At 36.2% G+C, this 24,802-nt stretch overlaps 2 protein-coding genes across 2 annotated transcripts in view; both read right to left on the bottom strand.

The window, feature by feature from the left end:
• The window catches only part of PRRC1 (proline rich coiled-coil 1), a 335,161-nt gene that overhangs the window by 230,330 nt on the left and 80,029 nt on the right, over window positions 1-24,802 (bottom strand). The gene's annotated exons all lie outside the window — the stretch shown is intronic.
• MEGF10 (multiple EGF like domains 10) overlaps window positions 1-24,802 on the bottom strand; it is a 197,997-nt gene that overhangs the window by 136,881 nt on the left and 36,314 nt on the right. Inside the window, exons 2-4 of the mRNA XM_007527819.3 lie at window positions 15,461-15,595; window positions 8,719-8,820; window positions 6,845-6,945 (exon numbers count right to left, since the gene is read on the bottom strand). Of these exons, the coding sequence (XP_007527881.1) occupies window positions 6,845-6,945; window positions 8,719-8,820; window positions 15,461-15,576 (319 nt within the window). The 5' untranslated portion in view covers window positions 15,577-15,595. The remainder of the gene's footprint in view (window positions 1-6,844; window positions 6,946-8,718; window positions 8,821-15,460; window positions 15,596-24,802) is intronic.

Raw genomic sequence — 24,802 nt, 5'->3', positions numbered from 1 at the left:
TTCAAAAATGGACTTTTATAGATTCCTTCCACTCTAAGGTCCCTATTTTCATCTGCTTTATTAATTCTTTATGATTCTTGTTTATTAAACTATTTTTCCTGTTTTCTATCTTACAGCATTTCAGCCACCATGTTGCAGATACCACTATGTTTCCATTTTATCTTTCTTGGCAAATGACCTCAACAATGCTTGCTGGAACTTCACCTCTCCAGAGACTTACCCTCCTAGGGAAAAATAGATAACAGTCTGGATAATGAATAAGTCTACCAGTGCCCATGTTCAGTGGAGAAACAATTGCAAACCTCAGAACTCCTACTTTCTGCACCCCCAAAATAATTTTGGTCCATATTCCTAGAGGGGTAAGAAATAGGGAAGTTTCCAATGGAGAGGATGAGATAGAGAACTCTGTTCATGGGAACTGTATGGAATTGTACCCCCATTATCTTATAATATTGTAAATCAATATTAGATCACTAACAAAAAAAATTAAGAAGGGAGAGGGTTCAGGTCCTGGTACATGATGGCAGAGGAGGACCTAAAGGGGGTTAGATTGTTATGTGGAAAACTGAGAAATGTTACACATACACAAACTACTATATTTTACTGTCAACTGTAAATCATTAACCCCCCCCAGCAAGGAAAAAAAAATTAAGAAAGAAAGAAAGAAAGAAAAGAAAGGATGGGCTGCTCAGGTCATTGAATTACCTTGACAGAATCACTAATGAGTCACTGTGTTCTCCCTCAGCTTAGACAAGTTCTCAAAATCCTTGTAAGCACAAGGTCTCAGGTAGGTGCTTCCAGGAAATTATAATCACTCTCTACCCTAAATTTTTGTTCATCCCAGCCTATTACAACATAATATTCGAGTACATACCAAAAACAATAAACGAGAGGAAATGTATGGGTCATGAGATAAAAAACATAGTATGGTCCCCTAAAGAGCCAGCAGTGTGATTTATTTGTCTCCTGGGAGGAAACATTCTGGTGAGCCACAAATGTTTTTTAACCTCTTAACCCAAAATCTGAGTTTAATATCCATTGCTTACTGAAGCATGACATTCAAACAAGACTCAAGTTTATCTGCAGGAATTATTTTATATAAACGCCAAACATGCTTCTGACGCCTTATTTGCCTGTGAGTAGTTTCCAATTTTATCTAGAATTGGCCAACTTCAAAATCAGCTGTGGATATTCATTCACTACTATGGTAATCAATTATCACACTTCTGTATGCTAAGGACAGGAAATAATATATAGTTGGTTCATTGTGTGGGAGTCAAAGTTTCCTATTTGCAGCTCCAAAGTTCTCTTAACAATTGCCAAAGACAAGCAAGCTACATCCATGAGAACTGATATCTTCTATCATTAGAGCTGATCTACAAGTTCAGGAGTAAGTGATTCAGTCCACATTTTCCTAGTGTCTCTTGAAAGCCATACTGCCTTCATTCCCTGCCCTCCCCTATATAGATAGACTTTGGAGTTAGCATTTAACCTATGTCATCTAGGAAAAGATAGATAACATAGTTAAGTCTACCACAAAGGAAACATTCCTCAGAACGGTCCTTTTCTTTGCAGCAACATCCAGAAGACTAGGCATCTAGGGCAAGTAAAGGGGAACTGTCTGAAGAAGGGACTCCTGTGCCATCCTTTTATCCATTCATGACTCTGCAGTAAGTGACTATTCTTATAAGGACCTATTTTTCTTTTCCCTGGCCAAGGTGAAGTCAAGGACATTGGACCAAAAACACATGACTGCCATTGACTCTGGATCAAGCTTTTATTCTCACAGAAGCAGAGTTGCCAGAAGTGGTAGTAAGTTCTTTCACATTGGTTTCAGTGATTAATTTTTTTGGATTAGACACCAAAAATTATAGGCAAGAAAAATAACCAAGAAGGACTGCTCAAACTTAAAAAGCTTCTGCACAGCAATAGAAACCATTAAGAAAATCAAAAGAGAATCTATCAAATGGGGAAATATTTGCATATTATATAGGTGATGAGAGGTTAATATCCAACATAAGTTAAAGAAGATGCTTAGAAATCAACAGCTCCACCAAAGAAAACTCCTAGAAATAATGAATAAAGTTAGTAAAGTAGCAGACTACAAAATCAGTACACATAAATCTGTGGCATTTCTGTATACAAACAAGGAGTCAGAGCAAAGGAAAACAAAATATTCAGTCCCATTTACAATTGAACCAAAAAAGAAAAAAAATGGCTTGAGTGAATCTCATAAAGGAGGTGAAGGACTTAACAATGAAAACTATAGGACATTGCTAAGAGAAATAGAGAAGGACACACAGAAGTGGAAGAACATCCCTTGTTCCTGTGTTGTAAGAATAAAGATTACTAAAATGGTCACTTTACCAAAAGCAATAGAGATATCTTCATATCCTAATAGTACCTTTTTATGAGAAAAAAAACTCAATCTATTTTTTACTCCAACCAAATTCTTTATATATATATATATATATTTGATAGGACTAAGAGTTGTAGGAGAAGAAAAAATAGAGGAGAGAGAAAAAGAGACACCTGCAGCACTACTTCACCACTAGTGGAGTTTCCCCCCATGTAGAAGGGGACCAGGGACTTGAACCTGGGTCCTTTCACATTGTAATATATATACACCACCTGTGTATAACCCAAGCTTCCCCAAACAAATTCTTAGTGGGGACACTGTTCCCCACACTCTCCATTTGGTATTTCTTGTCTGATTATATAGATGTATATACATATGCATATGAACTCAAATCATTTTTTCTCAAAATATACCCTGAGGGTCATCAGATTCTGTACAACCTAACAAATATGGCAGAAAAGCATGTTCTACATTAAAAGGAAACAAGGCCAGAGAAGGATGAGAGAATTTGACTGGGTTCTCCAGAAGGAGTTACTTCAGCTATCTAAAATAAAAATTAAAAATTTACAATGTAAGTATTGGCACAAAACCATTTTGTTTTGCCTAAGTAAAAATAACTATAATAAACTAATCTAAAATTATAGCCAGTTTCTATAGTATTTCAATTTCTTTTGGAAACTAAAGAGTTAAAAATAGCAACACTTTTTTTTTTTGTGCTTGGAAACATAAACTGGTGGAAAGAGATTATGAAAGCAGAACTAAGAATTAGTGTTCTCTCTTCCTTCTCTATCCAAAAGGGTACCTCATTAGTGCCAGCTGTTCAGATTATAGAAGATTTTCTCCAGGCATCCCCCAAAACCAGGGAGTTAGGGATGTGTGGTTTTCCTATGGAGCTAACCTATGAAATAGACAGCAGAGTGGAAAGATGCAAAATACTCTGAAAGAGACCAAATAGCTCCCCAGCCTGAGAGACTAAGCAATAAACTTATCAGATATATTAGCATATCTGAAAGAAAAAAAAATGTTTCCATCTCTGGTATGGTTGGGAAGCCAAGAAAGATTAGAAAAAAAAAAATATTTTAGAGTTAATTGCTAGAGGTATTCACCAAAGCAGTTCAAGGGGAAACCCTGAACCTATATAATATTTTTTTTCAAAGTTACTTTTACCACTGTGATTTTCAGGTATGATAGTACTAATAAAATTGCCCAGTTTTCTAAGGTGGGATGCTCTATTGAATACATGATGAAGATGCTGGACTAGTGAAAGCTGGGTAAGAAAAAAAGCTCTCTTAGCTGACCTGGCTTATCTCCACATTCCTCATGCCACATTCCTTGTAAAATCTACCTTCCCATAGGCCAACTCTGCAAGGAGAGAAGTTATGGTCAGAAGACTGTACAAGTTCTATATCTAATTCATTTGGGGGGATTAGTGAGAATGAGTCCTCAGAGATCATATTATTTTCTTTTATTTTCATTTTTATTGGGATCAGGGGTTATTAGTTTACAATGCAGTCATTGCCCCATAAGCACAATTCTTTATCTTCCTGTGAATTCTCTGCAGAACACTCCCACCCAGCACCTAGTGCTCTCTACATTATCATGTACCAGGACTCCACGGGTTCTTTAAAGAGCCTCCCTCTCCCTCTTTTCCCAGACTTCTTTTCTTTGGTGCAATACATTTTGTCCAAGATAAGTTTAACTTTAAGTTCCCCTTCCTTGTTCCTATCTATTAAGCCCTGGCTATAAATGAGATAATTTGATATTTGTTCTCTTTTTTTTTGGTTTATCTCACTTAACATGATGTCTTCAAGTTCCATGCAAAATGAAGCAAAGAAGATGCCTTCATAATTTTAAACAGCTGATATATATATAAATGTCACGATTTTCTTAGCAACTCGTATGTCGTTGGACATCTGGGTTGCTTCCAGGTTTTGGCTATTACAATTTGTGTTGATATAAATATGGGTGTACATAGATCACTTCTTTTTTTTTTTGCTTTCTCATTCTTGCTCAATCTCTCTTCCTGCCCTTCTCTCTTTCTTCTTTTTGTTTTTGTTTGTTTGTTTGTTCTTACCAGAGCACCGCTCAGATCTGGCTAATGGTGGTGTCGGGGACTGAACCTGGGACCTTTAGAACCTCAGGCATAAGAATCTGTTTGCATAACCATTACACTATCTATCTCTTCCACCCCCTCTCTATCTTTCTGTCCCCTTCTTTCTATTTTTCAAATGGAGTCTTATCTCTGATCCCTGGCTTCACGTATGTGTTCTCTGTCTCCTGTGCTAACAAGTAAATATAAGTATTTATTTATTTATTTTAATAATTTATTTCTTTATTGGGGAATTAATGTTTTACATTCAACAGTAAATACAATAGTTTGTACATGCATAACATTCCCCAGATTCCCATTTAACAATACAACCCCCACTATGTCATTCATCATCTTTCATGGACCTGTATTCTCCCCACCCAACCACCCACCCCAGAGTCTTTTACTTTGGTGTAATACTCCAAACAAGTTCCAACACAAGTTGAACCTGAAATGGAATTGGAGTATTACACCATAGATCACTTCTAACTGACGTTTTTGTTTCCTTTGGGTAAGTCCCCAAGAAAGAAATTGCCAGGATATAGAGTAGATCCATTTCTAGTGTTCTGAGAAATCTCCTATTTTCCACAAGAGTTGGACCAACTTACACTCCCACCTGTAGTGCAGAAGGGCCCGCCCATGGAATCCTCTCCAACATTTGTTGTTACTGTCCTTTCTAATGTATCACATTCTTACAGGTATAAAGTGGTATTAGAACTATTTTCTAAGTGTGTTGAAAATTGTGGTCAAACCTTGCTAAGGGCAGAAAGATAAATTAGTCCTGAGGTTTCTGGGAAGAGACCTCCCTACTCTCCACAATGTACTGTGTACTTTCCTTTAAAATTTTCTCAGTAACTTGAACCATGGAGATCAGTTCATGATAATTCCTTAATATCTTTGATTATAAGCATTTAGTTTTTCTTATCCAGCATCATTAATCGAAGACATGCAAATTAAGAATAATCAACAAAAGGGAAATTGGTATAGGGTAAAATGAAAAAAAGATTCTCATATACTGTTGGTGTGTCAGCAATATCTTAGAAATAAGAGTTTAAGGGGCTGAGTGCTATACACATGTTATAGTGTGCTAGGTCCCAGGTTCAAGTCCTTGATCCCCATCACCTGAAGGGGGAAAGCTTTGCAAGTGGTGAAGCAGGGCTGCAGTTATCTGTCTCTCCCTCTCTATATCTCCCCTTCCTCTCAATTTCTGTCTGTCTCTATCCAATAAATAAATAAAGATAATAAGAAAAATTTAACAACAACAAAAAAAGAAATCAGGGTCCATTTTTGACCTTCAAATTCTATTTCTAGGAGTTGACCCATATCCATTCACTAAGAATATTAACAAAGATATAACCATAATGTTGTTTTAGAAAGTAGTTCACAATAGACAAGGTTTGAAATCACATCAATACAACAAAGAGTTGAGATTGACATTTGCTTACAAAATATCTCTAGTGAAATAACATATTGACATCTACAATATGTTAGAGAAATATTTATTGACCAGTGTATTTTTTTCTTTTCTTGTTTAATTGCATGTTCCATTTTTTCAATAAACATTTATTGCCATATACAGCCCTATTTCTGAATGAGGAATTTCAGATTCTTAAGTACAAGTGTGTCCAATCACTCCTAGTACTTCCAAGTGAGAGTCTCTCTATGCTACTCAACAGCACTATTTCAGGTCGGATAACAAAGTTGGCCTTCTGGGTATGCAAGTTCTATAAAAACAGTTGCATAAAATCATTTTATTGCTCTCTTTTAAGTGTCCTATACACAGTACCATGAAATTCTAATTGCAAAATGAATCCCACATGATTTTATAGCATTTTCTGAAGTGTACAAAAAATTATCAAACTTCCCTCAGAACATTTCTCAGAAATAATTGGTGAGTGAGATGAGGAGGAAAAAGGAGAAAGAAAACGACAGTGAAAAATGGTCTACTTCATAGCCATTTCTTATTATTAAAGTGCCTTTACTTTTTCATAAGCCTCACAGCCTATGCACCAGAAAAGAGTATGCTGACCTTTGATCAGCTTCTGAGGAAAGTTAAGACTGTCTTTTCTGTGACCTAATGATGACTTCCTAACCAATTTCCAAAGAGACATTAATTGAAGAACTGCCATTAATGTTGTTACAGCTAGCCATGAATTATCTTTCTATAACATCTCCTTTCTCCTCAAGTGACAGTTATTTGGAGGTTTTCAATGGGATAAAGGGAGAGAGTTAATGCTCCCCGTATAACAGAGGCCAAGAAAGTAGCAGGCAAAACTGAAAGGGAATGATCCATGCTATCCCATCTCCTATTATCCCTCTCTCAATTGCAATTAACATATGCAAACCAGCACCAGGAAAAATAATTTAATCTTAGAGAGATGGAAAGTCTTACTTACGGACACACATTTCCCTGCTTTCATAAAATCCAGGACAACACTGGGATTTGCGCCTATACATAGTTTTTTCACCATGTCGATAGGCTGTCCGATAACTAATTCTATATAGAGAGAAAAATCACATTATTACTTATCTCTATCTATAATTTAAATAGAGATAAAACATTGAATACAAAAGAGCCATTACATACAGTAAAGGTATGAAAAACAAAATACTCAAACATAATCAAGAAAAACATGGAATATATGTCTTTACCATTACTAGGTCAGCTCTTGACAATTGACTAAGAATATAGTAAGATCACCCACTTAAAAGCAATTATACTTTATTTCATAGAATCAGAATTTTAATAACTTTACTACTTTATCTTGACATATCTTGAAAAGCATTAATTTAATTAACTTGATTAATTTCATCTAGTCTCAAATAATTCAGAGGATTCCTATAAAATATATGCCAATGTAGTTTCACCCCATTATAAAACAGAAGGCTAAAAGAAAAAATATATTTACACTTAATTAAAGCTTTGTTTATTCACTAATTCATCCATGTTCCCTGAGCACTCAATATATTCTAAACACTAATCCAAAGACTGAAAAAAAAATTGCTCACAGTGAGTTAAAATATAAAAAGCCCTTGCCCTTAGGGGTCAGGATATATGCAGCACTATTGTATAAGACTAGCGTGTCAGGGAGTCCATTGGTAGCCCAGCAGGCTAAGTGCGTGTGGGGCAAAGTGCAAGGACTGGCATAAGGAACTTGTTTAGAGCCCCTGGACTCCCCATCTGCAGGGGAGTCCCTTCACAGGCAGTGAAGCAGGTCTGCAAGGTGTCTATCTTTCTCTCCCCCTCTCTGTCCTCCCCTCCTCTCTCCATTTCTCTCTGTCCTATCCAACAACAATGACATCAATAACAATAATAATGACTGCAAGACTAAAACAACAAGGGCAACAAAAAGGGAATAAATAAATAAATACATTAAAAAGACTGGCATGTCAGAACCCCCAGAATTCCCAGATTCAATCACCAAGGACCACACATGCCAGAATTGTGCTGTGCTCTGCTCTGGTTCTCTCTCATGAACATAATTTTTTTTAAATCCCATGTCCTCAAGGGATAATTTCTAACTAGCAGAATTTATGTAAAAATACATTATATAACAACTTTGTGTGTGTGTGTGTATGTGTGTGTGTATGTGTGTGTGTAAGTATGTATAAATGACTGGTAATAATTAAATGCCATGACAGAAAATAAAGTCTGAGTAAGGAGATAGAGTATGACAGGCAAGAAACTTTAGTTTAAGTATAATTGTCAAGGGAAGCTTGTTTGGGAAAAATTACTCTGAACACAATCACTCATTGTAGTACAACCCATGCTTCATACTAATGTATGTATGAATGAAATGATGTCAAGGTTCTTCTCCATATTAACATTAATATTTACTATGTGGTTTTTGTTTTCTCTTTATATAAAAATGTGTGGTTTATTTTACGTTAAGTCAAATGTAGGTCAGCAAGAGTTCAGTTAGATGTTCAAGTATAAATCTGGCTGGGATATAAGTCTTTTTTAAAATCTCTGTTGATGTCCATATTTAAAAGTTGTTTCTCCCCTCACTTCCGCACAACATAAAACCTTGATGAAGTCTTGCGACCAAATGATGGCAATTAGTATCCATTTCCTCTATAAGTTCCTTAAGGGGACAGACAACCTTTTTTCCTTTTCTTTTTCTACTGTGGTTTGTAACAAGTCCAGAATAATATCAAGAACTCAGTAACTACTTACTAGATGAGTGGAGATGACTTCCCAAGTATTTCATATTCCCATATCAAATAACATCCCCATTTTAATTGATAAATAAATCTGAGTTTCCATTACCTGTGCCGTGTACATTTAAACCAGTTGAGAATGTCTGTGCAGCTCGTGTAGTAAATCTGATCAAAGGGATGTGGGTATGACTCTTGCACAGTCACTGAGTAGCTGAGAAGAGGAAGAATGATAAATCATTATTTCCATTTCCACATTAATGATATGATACATAAAAAAACAGTTATAAGTGAAATTGTCTCTATTTGCAACCCTACTCTATACTATTTTATAGCATCTATTTATTTGAACTAAAACCCCAAAAGGAAAAATGTTAATCATATATTTAAAAGAGTTCATGCTATAAGGTTTTGTAAAAGCTCTCTTTAACTATTCACCATAAACCCTGACATTTCTAAATTTAAGAATGTATTACCATTTAGTTTCCTCCATTTAGTTTAAACCTCTTACCATAAAGATCCAAGGATAACCAATGTCTTGCATACGTTTTTAACCTAAGTCTGCAAACAGATCAAAGGAGTACTTTAGCATTTTTACAGAGTCCATTTTGATACTGATTTTAGAACATCAGAAAGAGCACATTTTTTTTAGTTGAAAATGGGAATGATTTCCTTTAGTGTATCTGTCCTACTTTTTGGATAGTAGAAGAATATATCCAATCTCAAAACAAAAAATTCAAAGTATCTAAATTTTAATCATATGACAGAAAAAATCAGTCTGGAGTAAACATATCAACCTCCCAATACATTTTCACTAGGGGCATCTTGTGAAAGTAAAAGCATAAGCTCCAAAGGATCTAAAAGCATGGTGAAAAACTGGTGAGGGGAGTCGGGCGTTAGCACAGTGCGTTAAGCTCACATGTCGCAAAGCGCAAGGACCAGCATAAGGATCTCAGTTTGAGCCCCCAGCCCCCCACCTGCAAGGGAGTCACTTCACAGGCAGTGAAGCAGGTCTGCAGGTGTCTATTTTTCTCTCCCCCTCTGTCTTCCCCTCTCCTCTCTATTTCTCTGTCCTATCCAACAACGACATCAATGACAACAATAATAACTACAACAGTAAAAAATAAAAAAGAAAGAAAAACTGGTGAGATAAAACATTCATTCAATGTTTAATTCCATGTAACTTTAGTTTAAAGCAGCATACTACTTCCTCCGGGATTTAGACTTCCTGCCTACAGAAAAATCTGGAGACAATACTTTCCCAAATGATATATTCTATTTTCCTTAACAATCTCTTCAAGATTTCCAATACAATCTTTAAATGGTGTTTACAAACAAAATGGTTCATGATTACTGACTCATTTCCTAAAATCAGTAGTCCAAGTTCATTAGTAGAAACTATCAATTGGAGAAGGTATAGAAGAAATGAGGCTGAAATTTCACCTTGAAGAACTCAGGTCAGGATGGAACAGAATTTTCTGTTTTGAAAAGCTAGAGGGTATTGGTCTCAAAAATTATAAATTTTTCCAACTGGTCTCAGTCACTATGTAGTTAGATTGCAACAGGATATCCATGAGATAATGATATTCACACTGATACGTACTGGGTTGTGAGAAAAGTCATGGCATATTTCAGCATAGAAAAATACGTTATGACTTTCCCAACAACACAATATTTTATTGTAGCATTATTTGATTTCTAAGTGTATTTAGCGATCCTTTCTAAATATTAGGTAAAGGCATTGGGTGCCATTGAAAAGATGAGTGGGGCTTGGGTGGTAGCTCATCAAGTAAAGCGCAAATTTCACCATGCTTAAGAGCTGGGGTTTCAGCCCTCACCACCACATGGTAGCACTATGCACAATAGGTACTAAGATCTTTCTCCATCTCTCTCTTCCTCTCTGTCTCTCTCTGTGTTAAATTTAAAAGTAATCCACTAGAAGTGATCGAATAGTGTGTACAAAAAGCCCTAGATGGGCCAAAAAGAAAGAAAGAAAGAAAGAAAGAAAGAAAGAAAGAAAGAAAGAAAGAAAGAAAGAAAGAAAGAAAGGAAGGAAGGAAGGAAGGAAGGAAGGAAGGAAGGATCACTAAAGACACCAGGGTTAAAATTCTAATGTGACTCTGAAAAACTGGATGACCTATACCAGATAAATTCACTTTCTGGGTTTTGATCATTGCATCTTAAAACCCAGGGGTCAGAAATGGTTTTGGAGATCTCTTCCTCAATATTATGAATAATTTTTTACATTTTGATATTTAGATATAACTGACATAACATATTAGCTCCAGGTATACAACATGATTAAAACATACATATATATACTGTGAAAATATCACACAATAATTCATACATAAATAATTTTTAATGTTTAGAGGCTCAAACCTAATTAATATATGACTGAATATAAATTATTACTTACAATAGTCAGAAACTGAGGCTTCCATTGAACTTTGATTAAGGAAGGCTTTAAACTTTTTCAGCCCAAATTTCTTTATTTTTCATTCCTATGTAATATTTTCCTCACATTTTAATAGCATTATGATCACACTACAGGTTTATAATCTTTTCAATAAAATTTCTTTTTCTCTTCTCTTTTACATATTTCTTTTTCTTTTCTATATAAGTCATTCCTCCCATTTTTAACAGTTATATAAACACATAGGGAAAGTAAATTGAAAGAGAATTTAATAACTCCTACATATCCATGAATTTCATTTTGCTGTATGTTTGTACAGTCTCTAGTCTCTTTAGTTTTAGATTAGGTTTTTTGCTTTTACATTATTATAATCATTCTATACACATACTTTTGAAACCTACTTGTTGTTTTTCAGAATCAGGGCCTCAATAATTTCACTTCTCTGGGCTGCTTTTTCATTCGGACAAGAGAAACAAAAAGAGGAAGAGGCACCACTCCAGAGCTAGAGCACCTCCCAGGTGTGCTAGGACTCAACCCAGGCCCAGTCATAAGGGAAGGCATTTGCCCTATCTCATCAGTTATCTCTTTGGTCTTAAATGTTCTTCTTTTAACTTAAGGATATATAAAAAGCATTTTCCATGTTAGCAAACAGCCTTATGATTATGACTACAATTACTCCAGAATTAACTATACCTAATTTGCTCTGTAGCTATATTATGTTAGATATTGTTAGACCTGGGGCCGGATGGTGGCACACCTGCTTGAATGCACATGCTACAATGCTCAAGGAGCTGGGTGCAGGCCCCCAGTCCCCACCTGCAAGGGGAAAGCTTTGCAAGTGGTGAAGCAGGGCTACAGGTGTCTCTCTGTCTCTCTCCCTCCCCTTCTCAATTTCTGTCTCTATTCAATAAATAAATAAACAGATTTAAAAAAAAAAAAAAAGCTAGACTCTGACTTCTCAAGGATCCATTTCCTAGAAGTTATGTGCTTGTGTGATGAAGGGGATTGTTTTCAAGAATGGACCAGTCAGTCTCCTCTAGTATTTATCACTACTCCTTTGGCCAGTTACAGGATTGTTACATAACTTTAATTAGTAACTCTGCCAATAGTCCATCCTTCTACATATATTAGCAGCTACTCTTAACCACCTAGGATGGGGAAGGAAACTTGCTGATTGTCTAGACCAATACTATTTTGATCACAATGAACAGCACTGAGTTCCCAATTGCTAGTGGTCAGTTCAGAGTCAGCACTAACAGCATGGCCACTAAACACCATCCTTCTCTGCCCTTTTCATTTGTCACATGAACACTCGAAGCTTTTAAAGCAGACAGTATCCCAAACTGGCTATCAAAGGAATTTGATCCCAAGTCTACTGTTTTCAGAACTGCAAAGAAAATATCTTACATATTTGTTGAGTCTTCTCAAACACACTGAAAAATATCATCACTGTGGTTTTAACTTGTTAAGTATTATCCAGGGAGAAACTTCAGAAAGACTTAATTTAAGGTCATAGAAGGTTGTTAGGGGGGAGTCATCAAAACTTGGATACATTCCAAAGTGGTTAATTACATTTTATCTGCCTAGATGATCTTGTTACTTTCATCAGCTATGGTAATAAATATCATTTCTTATCTCTGTTCGCTTACCAACTACTGCTTCAATTATTACCACTCTGTTATCCACTCTCCTCAAGAGGTATGTATGAAGAAACCCCATTAGATGGAAAAACTCAAACTCACAGGACAAAGAAACAAAGGAAACAAATGACTGATGAAATCATACATTTTCCTTTTTTAAAAAATATTTATTTATTCCCTTTTGTTGTCCTGGTTGAAATTTTATTGTTGTAGTTATTATTGTTGTTGTTACTGATGTCATTGTTGGACAAGACAGAGAGAAATGGAGAGAGGAGGGGAAGACAGAGAGAGGGAGAGAAAGACACCTGCAGACCTGCTTCACCACCTGTCAAGCGACTCCCCTGTAGGTATGGAGCCAGGGGCTCATACCAGGATCCTTACAGGGTCCCTGTGCTTGAGGCCTCATGCGCTTAACCTGCTGTGCTACCGCCTGACTTCCAAAATTATACATTTTCTAAGAGGATATGGTACAAAGTCCCTTTTATAACAGACACCCCTTACACATTTTGAATGATTCAATTTTCTTCAATTTCACTATATGTCTAATTTCTAGTAGTCCCAACTGCCGCATTAAAGTACAGCATATACATATTTGAAAATGAATCATTCAGTAGGTCTAGGGTGGGGCCAGAGGGTCTGTAGTTGTCACAAATTACTATGTGATTTACAGGAAGCTGCAATGTTCTCAGTGATCAGCAAATCAAACTTCATGTGATTCTATGGCTCAGAATAATTGGATGCTGGTAGACTAACAAAAGGAGAACCTCCAATGAGTTCTATTCAATTCTGAATAGTACTTGAAACTAGTTCTCTCTTGAAAATAGTCCTCCCCCTGTTTCAACTGAAGTACAGCTAAGTTTGTTTGTTTTTTTAATACAGAGCAATCTGCCACCTGCACGTTTATTTGATTGTATCTCACACATTTCTATATTTTAATCTTCTACGAATATTATCTAGTCTCATAACAGGAATTAATCAATGAGTACATAGTTGTCATCAGTTCCTTTAACACTTTATAGAAAAATACATGGCAAGAAAGACTTCTCCATTGTTTCTCTGTTTTTTAATGTAATTTTTTTATGGTGTTATGTCAGTCTCCTTCCAGAACCTGATTTTCTTTTTAAATATTTATGTATAATTTAAATGTATATTTATTTTAAATATTTTATTTATTTTCAATAAGGTAAAGAGAATTTCACATTAGAAAAAAAGAGAGAACAGTCAGAGCATCACTCCATGTCCATGGTAGTAGGGATTATTCCAGGAGCCTCAGGCATGCAAGTCTGTGTTTTAACAGTTGAGTTACTTTTCTGGCCACCATTTTCTGTTTTTCATACTCAATTTCACTCTTAATACTGAGTATTCTAAAGGATACCCTAATAACGTGTGTGATAGTAGGTTTATATTTGGTTTAAAGATTAAGGTACCCTTTCTGTCTTCCTCCACTCACACTCTCCCACTATTGGTCAATTTAGTCATTTCATTTCATATCATTATTTATTGAGCATGTGAAAAGTAGTGCTTTATTTTATTTTAAAGATTCATTTAATGGGGAGGGGGAGGTTCGGCAGTAGCACAGCAGGTTAAGCGCACATGGTGCAAAACGCAGGACCGGCTGGCTTAAAGATCCTGGTTCGAGCCCCTGGGTCCCCACCTGCAGGGGAGTTGCTTCACAAGTGGTGAAGAGGGTCTGTAGGTGTCTATCTTTCTCTCTCCTTCTCTGTCTTCCCCTCCTTTCTCTCTGTCCTATCCAACAACACCAATGGCAACAGTAACTAAAACAACAATGGCAACAAAAGGGGAAAAAATAGCCCCCAGGAGCAGTGGATTCGTAGTGCAGGCACTGAGCCCCAGCAATAACCCTGGAGGCAAAAAAAAAATCATTTATTTATTAATGAAAATGAGAACCAGAGCATCACTATGGTAGGTGCAGTACCAGAGACAGATTTCACATGTACAGGTCTTGAATCCAGCCACTGAGCCATTTCCATGGTCACAAAGCATTATTTTAGACACTGGGAATTATAAAAATGAGCATATTAATGCAATAAGTTTGCATTAAAGTTAGGGCAATTAATGCAATAAGTTTGCAATAAAGTTTGGGAAAGTTTGGGCAATAAATGATCTTTTACTTTGTTCTTCCTCTGTATATCCTGTTACAAATTGTCCACATCTGGAGACCACATCATCTGCTACTACGGAATCTAGCCAATCTTACCTTTCTCTAGTACTTTACTGACTCAAGTCTTGTTGGTCACAGACCTAGCTAACTTCATTCCTTGAATCCCTTTCAAGAATAGCCATCTGCTTGTTACTCAGTTTTTTTTTTAGATTTTTCAGAACTCAGTAGACACTACTTCCACATAGTCTTATTAGCCCAGAAATCACATGTTCCTCTTCAGGCCCACAATAGCATAGTTTGGTGTGGATTTTTTTCCCACCAATATTTTAATACATTATCCCATAGCATTCTTTTCCACTGCTCATTCACTGGTTCCCATGCAGATTTTCTTGTAAATTGATTTAGAACAATGAGACGATCTTAAAGAGATCACTATGATTCCATTATTAATAATTCCACTGCTTCTTACAATTGCCCTTGTGTTAGAATCACTATATCAAGTTTATTTCACATCATATACATAAGGTCAAAGAGAATAATACTCTCCAATTTAGTGCAATTTATAAATAGTATTTAGTGATTTCACACTATGTCCACAAATTCTAATGTTAAAAAATAACTGATGATGATAGTTTATTAAGGAAATTATTTTTCAGATAGCTGTCAGAATTATTACCTTTCCCAGTGACTACACACATTCGGGTCTTCAAGATTCAAGGGTGATGTGGTCCTAATCCAGTGGAATAACAATAAACATGTAAAGCCGAGGCGTGAGTTCAAAGAAATACTCATTTTTTTCCTGAAGAACAACCTATGAAAGGAGGAAAAAAAATCATATTATGCATTAAAATGAGACAGCCAGAATTCTTTTCAGTACCGCAACCATTTTAAAAGTAACAGTTATTCCTAGGACTGAAACATGCATAACAAACCACGTATTTAAATAGACGGGTCACCAGATTTCATTGTCCAGGAAAGAGAGGTATTGCTTATGTTGTACAGGATGGTCACCATTTTTTAAGTTATTAAAATGTGCAAATCATCATTAAATGACACTACAACAAAAGCCCTTCTCATCCATGCCAGCTGACATTAAAGGACTCTGCCCGAACAACTTAGAGCAACACAGGCTTCCAGATTCTCTCACCAGGCATATTTCCCTTCTGGAAGAAGAGAGCTCACAGAGGAATCTGGCTTCATTTGTCTGAGAGGAGAAATGATGGAACAGAAGCTCCATTGACTGAAGAGAGGCACCTCAGGTTCAAACTGAAATCCATTCAATAATTCATTCAGTGTCCAGTGAATGCCTACTCTATCCTGGGCTGTGAGCAATAACTGAACATGAAATATAGAACTAGTTCCTTTTCCTGTTCATTAAAATGTTTTTAATTTAGTAATTGTGACATACATTCCTTATAGTCAGTGCTTTAGTTTCCTGATCCGTTGAAAAGAAACAGACTCAACTCTGTCAGGGAAACAGTTAATACAGTAAGGCACAGATTTGACCATATGCAAGGGTCCAGGTTTAAGCTCCCAGAATCATATGGAAGCACTATGCCTGGCAGCAAGGGGAAGCTCCATGAACAGTGGAACATCTCTCCCTCTGTCCCCACTCCAAGCCCCACTTTTATTTATTTATTTATTGCTCTTTTCTGTGTCTTTGTGGCTGAAAATGAAAGATAAAAATATAACCTCTGCCAGGGGACTTCCAGCCAAGATGGCAGTGAAATAGCAACCTTTGTTTGCTTCCGCCACCATCACTCCAACACAACAACAACAACAACAACAAAACTACAATATACATGGAAAAACCAGCATAGAAACAAACTTGGAGGTCAGCCGAATAAAAGTGAAAAAAAAAAAGCCCAAAATCCAGGTGGAGAGAATTTTCATACAAATAATAGATGAAAGGATTCCTCATCACTAACCCAGACCTATAAGAAATACAGAAGACAGACACCACGTTGTAAATGCTACTGTGATTCCATACTGAACTCCCTGTGCAGACAACTTCACAAGTGTCCCAGAACATCACCTCTCCAGATCCCTATCCCACTAGGGAAAAATATATAGATTGACCTGCCAATGTTCATGTCTAGTGGAGAAGCAGTTATAGAAGCCATAATTCCCACCTTCTGCTCCCTAAAAAGAAACCTGGTCCATATTCATGGGGGCGGGGGGAGAGAAATGTTAGGGAAAGGTGACTGAAGGGTTCTGACACCCAATTCCATCAGGACCCAGAGAGAGAAAAGGAAAAAAAAAAAAAAGGAAAGGCATTTGGAAATAGTAATAGGTAGAGATGTGACTTAGAAAAGAAGGCAGGACCAATAGGCTAAATAAATAAATAAATATAATAGGTAGATTATTTAGATAGACAGACAGGTATACAGATGGATAAAAAATTGTAGAAATAATAGTCAACCCATATCTATGATCTTGGGGGTACCACTGCAGTTTCTAGTGGAGGGAATAGGAACACAGAACTCAAGGTGGTAGGAATGGTGTGGAGTTGTTCCCCTATTATCTTATAATTTTGTAAGCCAAAATTAAATCACTGATAAAAATAAATATAAAAGAGGTCTATATAAAGTGAAAATACAGAACAACTTACTTTGGGAGAACTTTAGTGCTTACCATTGGAGGGGGGTAGGGGCATAGAACTGGTGGGATTGGTATAGAATTATACCACTATTATCTTATCATCTTTGAAATCATTACTAAACCACTAATAAAGTACATATAAATATACACTGAAAAATATATGGAGAGAATGAATTAACCTATATGGAAAAACCAAAGACAGAAAAATAAGCAAAACTAATAAAGACTATGAATGAGGACAGCAGGTCAACAAGGGAATTCTTGACTTGTATATCTAATAAACTTGTCTATCTAATAAGCATAGAGAATTTTCCCTCTGTATCAGAACAGGACAACTTTCTACATGTTTGTAGAAAAAAAGTCCCAGAATGCCAAAAATAATAATAAATATTAAAGTGCACAAAATCAAAACTATTCAAAAGACAAGAACATAAAGGATAGGCTTTTGCAAAACTGCCCAGAGTATGCCTTTTCCAATTCACTTTACCTTGGCACATAGAGTTAAGGTTAATTGAGGCCTGACAGGCTTCAAGAGAAACTATTCCATTATCTGAAAGAATGATGATTACCAGACTTAAGATCATCTCCAGAAATAAATTCTATCAGAAACACCTCTCCTAAGGCAGGGCACACATCTAGACATCTGGCTTTGTCATATAGGTCACTTCTCTGACATCATAACCTCTGTCTCATCCACTAGCTCAAGAATATAATCCCTCAGTCTGTCTCATTCACTCTAGAATTTATTGCCACATAAATTCTTCATCTGCATGTACTTAAATGTGTTCTTTTATCTCCTACTAATCTGTCAGATGTTAATTTGTCAGTTCATCCAGACACAAGAATCCGTAGGGCATGGGAAATATTCCCTCTGCATCTCTGCATGTATTAAGTGCCTTTAACTCCACAAAGATTAGAAAGGAAGAGAAAAGGGAAGAAAAGAAGAGAAGAGAGGAGAGGAGAGGAGAGGAGAGGAGAGGAGAGGAGAGGAGAGGAGAGGAGAGGAGAGGAGAGGAGAGAGAGAAGAGAAGAGAAGAGAAGAGAAGAGAAGAGAAGAGAAGAGAAGAGAAGAGAAGAGAAGAGAAGAGAAGAGAAGAGAAGAGAAAGGAAAATGTTTGACTTGGAAAAAATAACAAATACCATGAATTTGTAGGCTAACTAAAATAATATAATGTAACCTGAAATGATTTCTGGTCTGTAATGGTGTTACAAAGGGGAAGGGAGCATAAGTCAACAGGCAGGAGACAAAGCTATAAAAAGTTAGTCTACAAGTCAAGAAATAGTCACCAAAGGATGTGATGGGCAAGTGGGTAAGGGGCCAAGTGCCAAAAGTGAGGCAGAAACTGGCTGCTTATTATCCTTAATAAGAATTTTTTTGAGTAAGAAGAGATTTCATTTGTTTTGGGAGTCACTTAGAATTATTTAATACAACTTTTCCCCATCTTATCTTAATCAATTACTTGGTGTGGAGACAGAGGTTCTCTGCCATGGTATTGTTGCTACCTAGAGTAAAGACAGGAACCTACTTTATAGAAACTTTTTAATTTTATTTAATTAGTTAATTAATTAATTTATTTATTGCCTCCAAGATTATAACTAGGACTTGGTGCCTGCACTACAAATCCACTGCTCCAGGAAGATTTTTTTAAATATTTATTTATTTATTATTCATTTATTAGCTAGAGACAGACAGAAATTGAGAGGGGAGGGAGGAGAGAGAGAGGGAGAGAGACAGAAAGACACCTGCAGCATTGCTTCACCATTCGTGAAGCTTTCTCCCTGCAGGTGGAGACCAAGCTGCTTGAACCTTCATCCTTGTGCACTGTAACATGAGCGCTTAACCAGGTGTGCCACCTCCTGGTCCCCTGGAAGCTATTTTTTTTCCTTTTTATTGCCTTTGTTGTTTATCATTTTTGTTATTACTGTTGTTGTTGGATAGGACAGAGCGAAATTGAGAGAGAAGGGGAAGACGGGGTGGGGGGGGAGACACCTGCAGATCTGCTTCACTGCTTGTGAAGCTATCTCCTTGCAGCTGGGGAGCCAGGAGCTCGAACCGGGATCCTTACTCTGGTCCTTGTGCTTTGTGCCATGTGCGTTTAACCGGCTGTGCTACTGCTCTGGCCCCATGGAAACTCTTAATTAAGGTGGATTGCAACTAGGATTCCTGTTTTGTCTATGTCCTGGGGAGGTCAAAATCTAGAGGATGAGGTTTTCTGGACTAAGTCAAAACTTTTTGGAATGTTTTTTTTTTTTTAACTCTCTGACAAAGCCATCTTTGTGAATTTATGCCACGTGTATAAGCCCCTAGGAAAAATTATGAACTCTTTTTAAAAAGGAGTTTCAATCATCACGTTAATAGAACAATTTCAACATAGACAAGTAGTCAAAATATAGCATACAAATTAATTCAAAATATTGATGTTTCTCATAGGAAGTCATAAAATCAGAAGCTTAATATTATTTAACTAAAGAAGCAATTCCACTTAACAGGAATAAATAAAAAGAAATGAAGATGATGACAATAAGCAAAAACAGCTAACATTTCCTGACTGATTACTGTGTATCAGGCAGTGTTAAGCCTTTTATGGAAGTGATTTAATTCTCACAGTAATAAACTTGAATCTGTTAACCCCATTTCACAGTTGGACATGCAACAGTGCTATCAGAGTTTTCCTCATCTGCCAAAAAGATAAAATCTTTAATGCATTTTGTTGTAACAAACAAAGAATTAGATGTCTTTGTCTCATTGTTTTATCTATGTCAGAATAAGTATTTCATTACATTTACCCCTTATTGAGAGTTTGAATCCTGAGGCACCATCTCAAACTCAAACCATTTATTTCTCAGTTGAAAACGTTCAGTCTGTGAGGTAAAAATTGCCACATGGAATGAGTCAAAGGGTCAGAAAAAGAAAAAGAAGAGCTTATGTGTTGTTTTATGTAAAAAAATTTAACACTTATCTTTGAATACTCTGTTTTTTTTACTTAATTCATCACCTTAGAAAGACTTTAACATTTACAAAGCTGCAGGAAGAAAAAAAAATTTTTTTTTGGTTGTCTGTCTCACTGTTTTTGAAATTTGGTATGCAGAAAAATCAAAATGTATCACAAAGTTGTTGATGATATTACATAAAATTATGTATACTCCCTTTTAGTCTCTTATTTCCAAAGTATTTCCCTAACTAAAGTAATAAAATTAAAATATTTTATTTATTTTAATGAAAGAGACACGAAGAAATATACAAAGACAGAGACCAGAGCACTGCTCAATTTTGGTGGGGTTGGGGATTGAGCCAGGGACTGCAAAACCTCAGGCATGAAATCCTTTTGCATAACAATTATGCTTTCTCACAGCCCAAATTAACTGAGTCCTAGAATAATCTGCATTACAGTATGAAATGTCCAAAGCAACAGAGTGTAAATATGAATGTTTTCCTCCAAGGAGGAAATTCAAATATATTTTTCTATCCCATTTCTCCCATAAAGTTGTCATCTTATTTTACACTCTAATCTTCCACTTTAGAGCATGACTGAAAACAAAAATACGATTTTTAAAAAATAACATTATTTCAATTGAAAAAAGGGCCAGCACAGTGGTGATTTGCTTCATTTGAATATATCCAAATCTCTAAATTCTGTGTTAAGCTAATCCCCACTCCCCTCATCCATCCAGTCTTCCTCTTCAAATAACTTTCCTTAAGATTCCATTTAACAAAATTTTAAATGTAAAAAAATAAATAAAAATGATTTGCATGAACCCCCTAGTGCCAAACTTGATTGCATTCCGTATCATTCACTTAATTATGATGGAAAAATCAAAACAGAAAATCAGTACAACTGATTAGCATTGCTAAAGTGCTCCTATTAGCAAGAAGTGACACAGCAGGCAGAGTTAACTCTTGCCTCATGCACAGCCTATAGTTCCACTAGGGGAGCAGAGTTTGCTTTCTCTGCTACAAGAAAAAGAACAAAAAAAAAAAAGTCAAGCTAAATAAAAATCCTTACAATGGATAAGTCTGAATTCTGATGATATTCAGCAGTTTCTTTTCCAGTGTGTTAGGGTAAAATAAATAATGGGGCGTTGACATGTTAATTTATTTGTGCAACAACAGAGAAATAAATTATTCCAGACAATTGTTTCTGGTCTTATAAAATCTATTCCATTTCTACAGTCATTAAGTGCACACTTGGAGATAACATAGGAAGTTTCACCCAGTTTATGTTCCTCAAGCTCATTTCCTACCCCTAAAATTCTCCCCTGGTTCTTCAAATGAAAGTTAATTTTTTGATTAAGAATAGCCACATTTCTGAATCCCTAATGGGAATGTAAGATTGGGGCAGTCAAATGGAAAATATGAAGAACTTGAAAATAATAGTAATAATAATAATAATAATAATAAATAAAGTGGGGAGTTGACAACGTGTAGAGTATAGGACTTGCAAATGTGAGCTTGCAGTTTTAATCCTGGTATGACATGGTGTCCATGGCATTATTCAGTCATATACTGCAAGCCTTGCCATTTGTGACATTAAGATTTTGAGGACACTATAACAAATGAGGTAAGACAGAGAAAGACATACCACATGATTTCAACTTATATATGGATTATTAAAAAGGGGAAAGGCTTATTGTGACCTGAAGAGAAACCAGAGTATAGGAATATTAAAACAATAGCAACAATGGATCAGTGAACCAGTGAGCTTCAGATTTTGTCTAGTGTACCTAATTTGAAGTGCCCAATGAATAGAAAATCTATATTAAAGCTCCATGCAAATGGAGTTTTGACTTACCTTATACAATCATTATAAAAGCTATTGCCCAGAACATGTGGGAAAAAATCTACAAACAATACTCACTAAAGATCCAAATGCAAGCAACTGCAAAGAACTATTGCGATTTAAAAAGTCATGCCCTCAATAGTTTAAAATCTACTAGAGAGGGAAACTACGAACTATGATTATTTACCAAGTGAGTCATTATAGATATAAACTGTGAGAGTTTAAAGAGGGGGTAAAAAAACAAAATCAGTGTGAACAGTCAAACTCATACAAAAGTTTAAGCTTTTAAAAAAGGAGGTGGGGGTGGGGATAGAGGGTCTGGATAGTGGGGCACCTGAAATAGTACATATATTCATATATCACCATGAACAAGGAGCCTGGCTCAAGCCCCTGGGCCCCATCTGCAGGGGGAAGTTTCACAAACAGTGAAACAGAGCTGCAGGTAGACACTTTCTCTCTCTCTCTCTCTCTCTCTCTCTCCCTTCCCCCTTTCAATTTCTGTCTTTATAAAGAATACAAATAAATAAGTAAATAAACAAATAAATGACCCTACCAGGAGCAGTGAATTCATTGTGCAAGCCCCAAGCAATAACCTTAATAACCAACAAAACAAACAAAAAACCCCCTGAAACTCCTGTGTCTATCACATGCTTGATGTATGACTCAAAGAATCTTATTGATTAAGATTAAATACTTTAAATATTTTACATGAAATCTGGTAAGGAAAATAGAACCAGATTTGACATGTACAGTTGATGATGACTCCATCGAATGATGTTCTCGGTACACTGAAGGAAGCTTTTGGATCAATATGTCATAAGTGTAGCCAAATCAAAGGTGTTAGTCAGACCTTAAGGGTGAAGATCAGAAGGAAGGGGAAGATTATGAGAAGGAATGCATGCAAGATAGGTTGACCTACTTTGATTTATGGGCTCTTGGCAATTACATATTTGGTTCTCTGTTTCTTTAATACCACTAGGGCTTCACTGCTTGAGGTCAGATTTTTTTTAGCTAGAAAGAGACAGGCTAGAGTGTTATATGGAAAACCATAGAAATGAGATAAACTGAGTAATGTAATACATATACCAACCACTATATTTACTGTTGATTTTAAGCCATTAATCCCTTCAGTAAAGAAAAAAAGAGACAGAGAAAATAGAGGGGAGAAAGACACCACCGAACTAAAGCTTCTTGCAGTGTGGTGGGGACAGGGTTCAAATCTGGTTTGTATGCATGGCAAAGCAGACTTACTGTCCAAGTGAAATATTTTGCTGGCCCTTAGGGCATCAATTCAAACTCAAATGATTTTTTACCCAGTCTCAGTCCAAGGTGAACTACATCTGCAATTTTTTATGTAATACTTGATGATTCGAGGTGGTTTTGAGATTAAAACAGAGAAGACATGCAAAATCCAGGTAGAGTAAGAGACTGAAGGCAAAAGAAGTGGGAGAAGGTTTGTACACTCCTACATATGATATAGCTGCTGCCTAAGGGCAGTAGACTAAGGAGTGAATGGGAAGTATGTGAGAAACTAATGGGAAAAAAAAGAATTTTCAAGACAGGAATAAACAATAGAAAATAGGGTTTACACTAAGAAGAGTTGTTTGGAGTTTAAACCATTCTGAATTCTATCTTCCTTAGTCTATCGCTTAATGAAAAAAAAAACCCAGCTTTTTTTATTAGGAAAAAAAAATTTTAAGGTTTTCCTTATCCCAGAATTTAATAAGTAAAAATGTTTTTGTTTTCTTCAGCATCTCATGAATTGACAGTCTTCAGTGTTACCAGTCTTCTCAACCAGAAGAGCTCAGTTTTCTTTGTCTGTTTATCACATTTTTAAAAAATATTTATTTATTTCCTTTTGTTGCCCTTGTTGTTTTATTGTTGTAGTTATTATTGTAGTTGTGATTGATGTCATCATTGTTGGGTAGGACAGAGAGAAATGGAGAGAGGAGGGGAAGACAGAGAGGGAGGGAGAGAGATAGACACCTGCAGACCTACTTCACCACTTGTGAAGGAACTGCTCTGCAGGTGGGGAGCCAGGGGCTCGAACCGGGATCCTTCCCCGGTCCTTGTGCTTTGTGCCACCTGCGCTTAACCCACTGCGCTACTACCCAACTCCCTATTACATTTTTTTAATAAAATTAATTTTCTCCTCTTTTATCGACAGTTAAGTTTTACACAGTCTGGGGTCCATGGAACTTACAAGCTAAGAAATAGTAGAACAATGATTAGTAGAATGCCATTGTTGAAGGTTTATGAAATCAAATATCTTTTATGGATAAAATTGTTGAAAATCCATCTTAAGATCACTTGATCATAATAACCACAGAACTAATTTGTGGGTGTTCTATCACAACCCCAAATTCAAGTGTTTGAGCTTCCAGTTGAGTCAACTTTTTACCAGGTCAATCAGTCTTGTTCTTTAAAATAATACTTGATTTCTTCACTGGATAAAATCATGCTTCTTGAATTGAAAATTCATTAAAAGTTACATTTTCTGGATCAGAGAGATAGCTCACTGGGTAGAGTGCATGCCTTGCCATGCACTTTGTGCAGGTTCTGTTCTCAGCATAATATGAGTTCCATGACAGCACTGAGGCTAACACCAGTGCTATAATCTATCTGTCTGTCTCTCTCTT

This window comes from Erinaceus europaeus, chromosome 2 (assembly GCF_950295315.1).
Source record: "Erinaceus europaeus chromosome 2, mEriEur2.1, whole genome shotgun sequence".
NCBI lineage: Eukaryota > Metazoa > Chordata > Mammalia > Eulipotyphla > Erinaceidae > Erinaceus > Erinaceus europaeus.
Note: the sequence above shows the minus strand (reverse complement) of the source record. Positions and strands in the feature narration are given on the sequence as shown.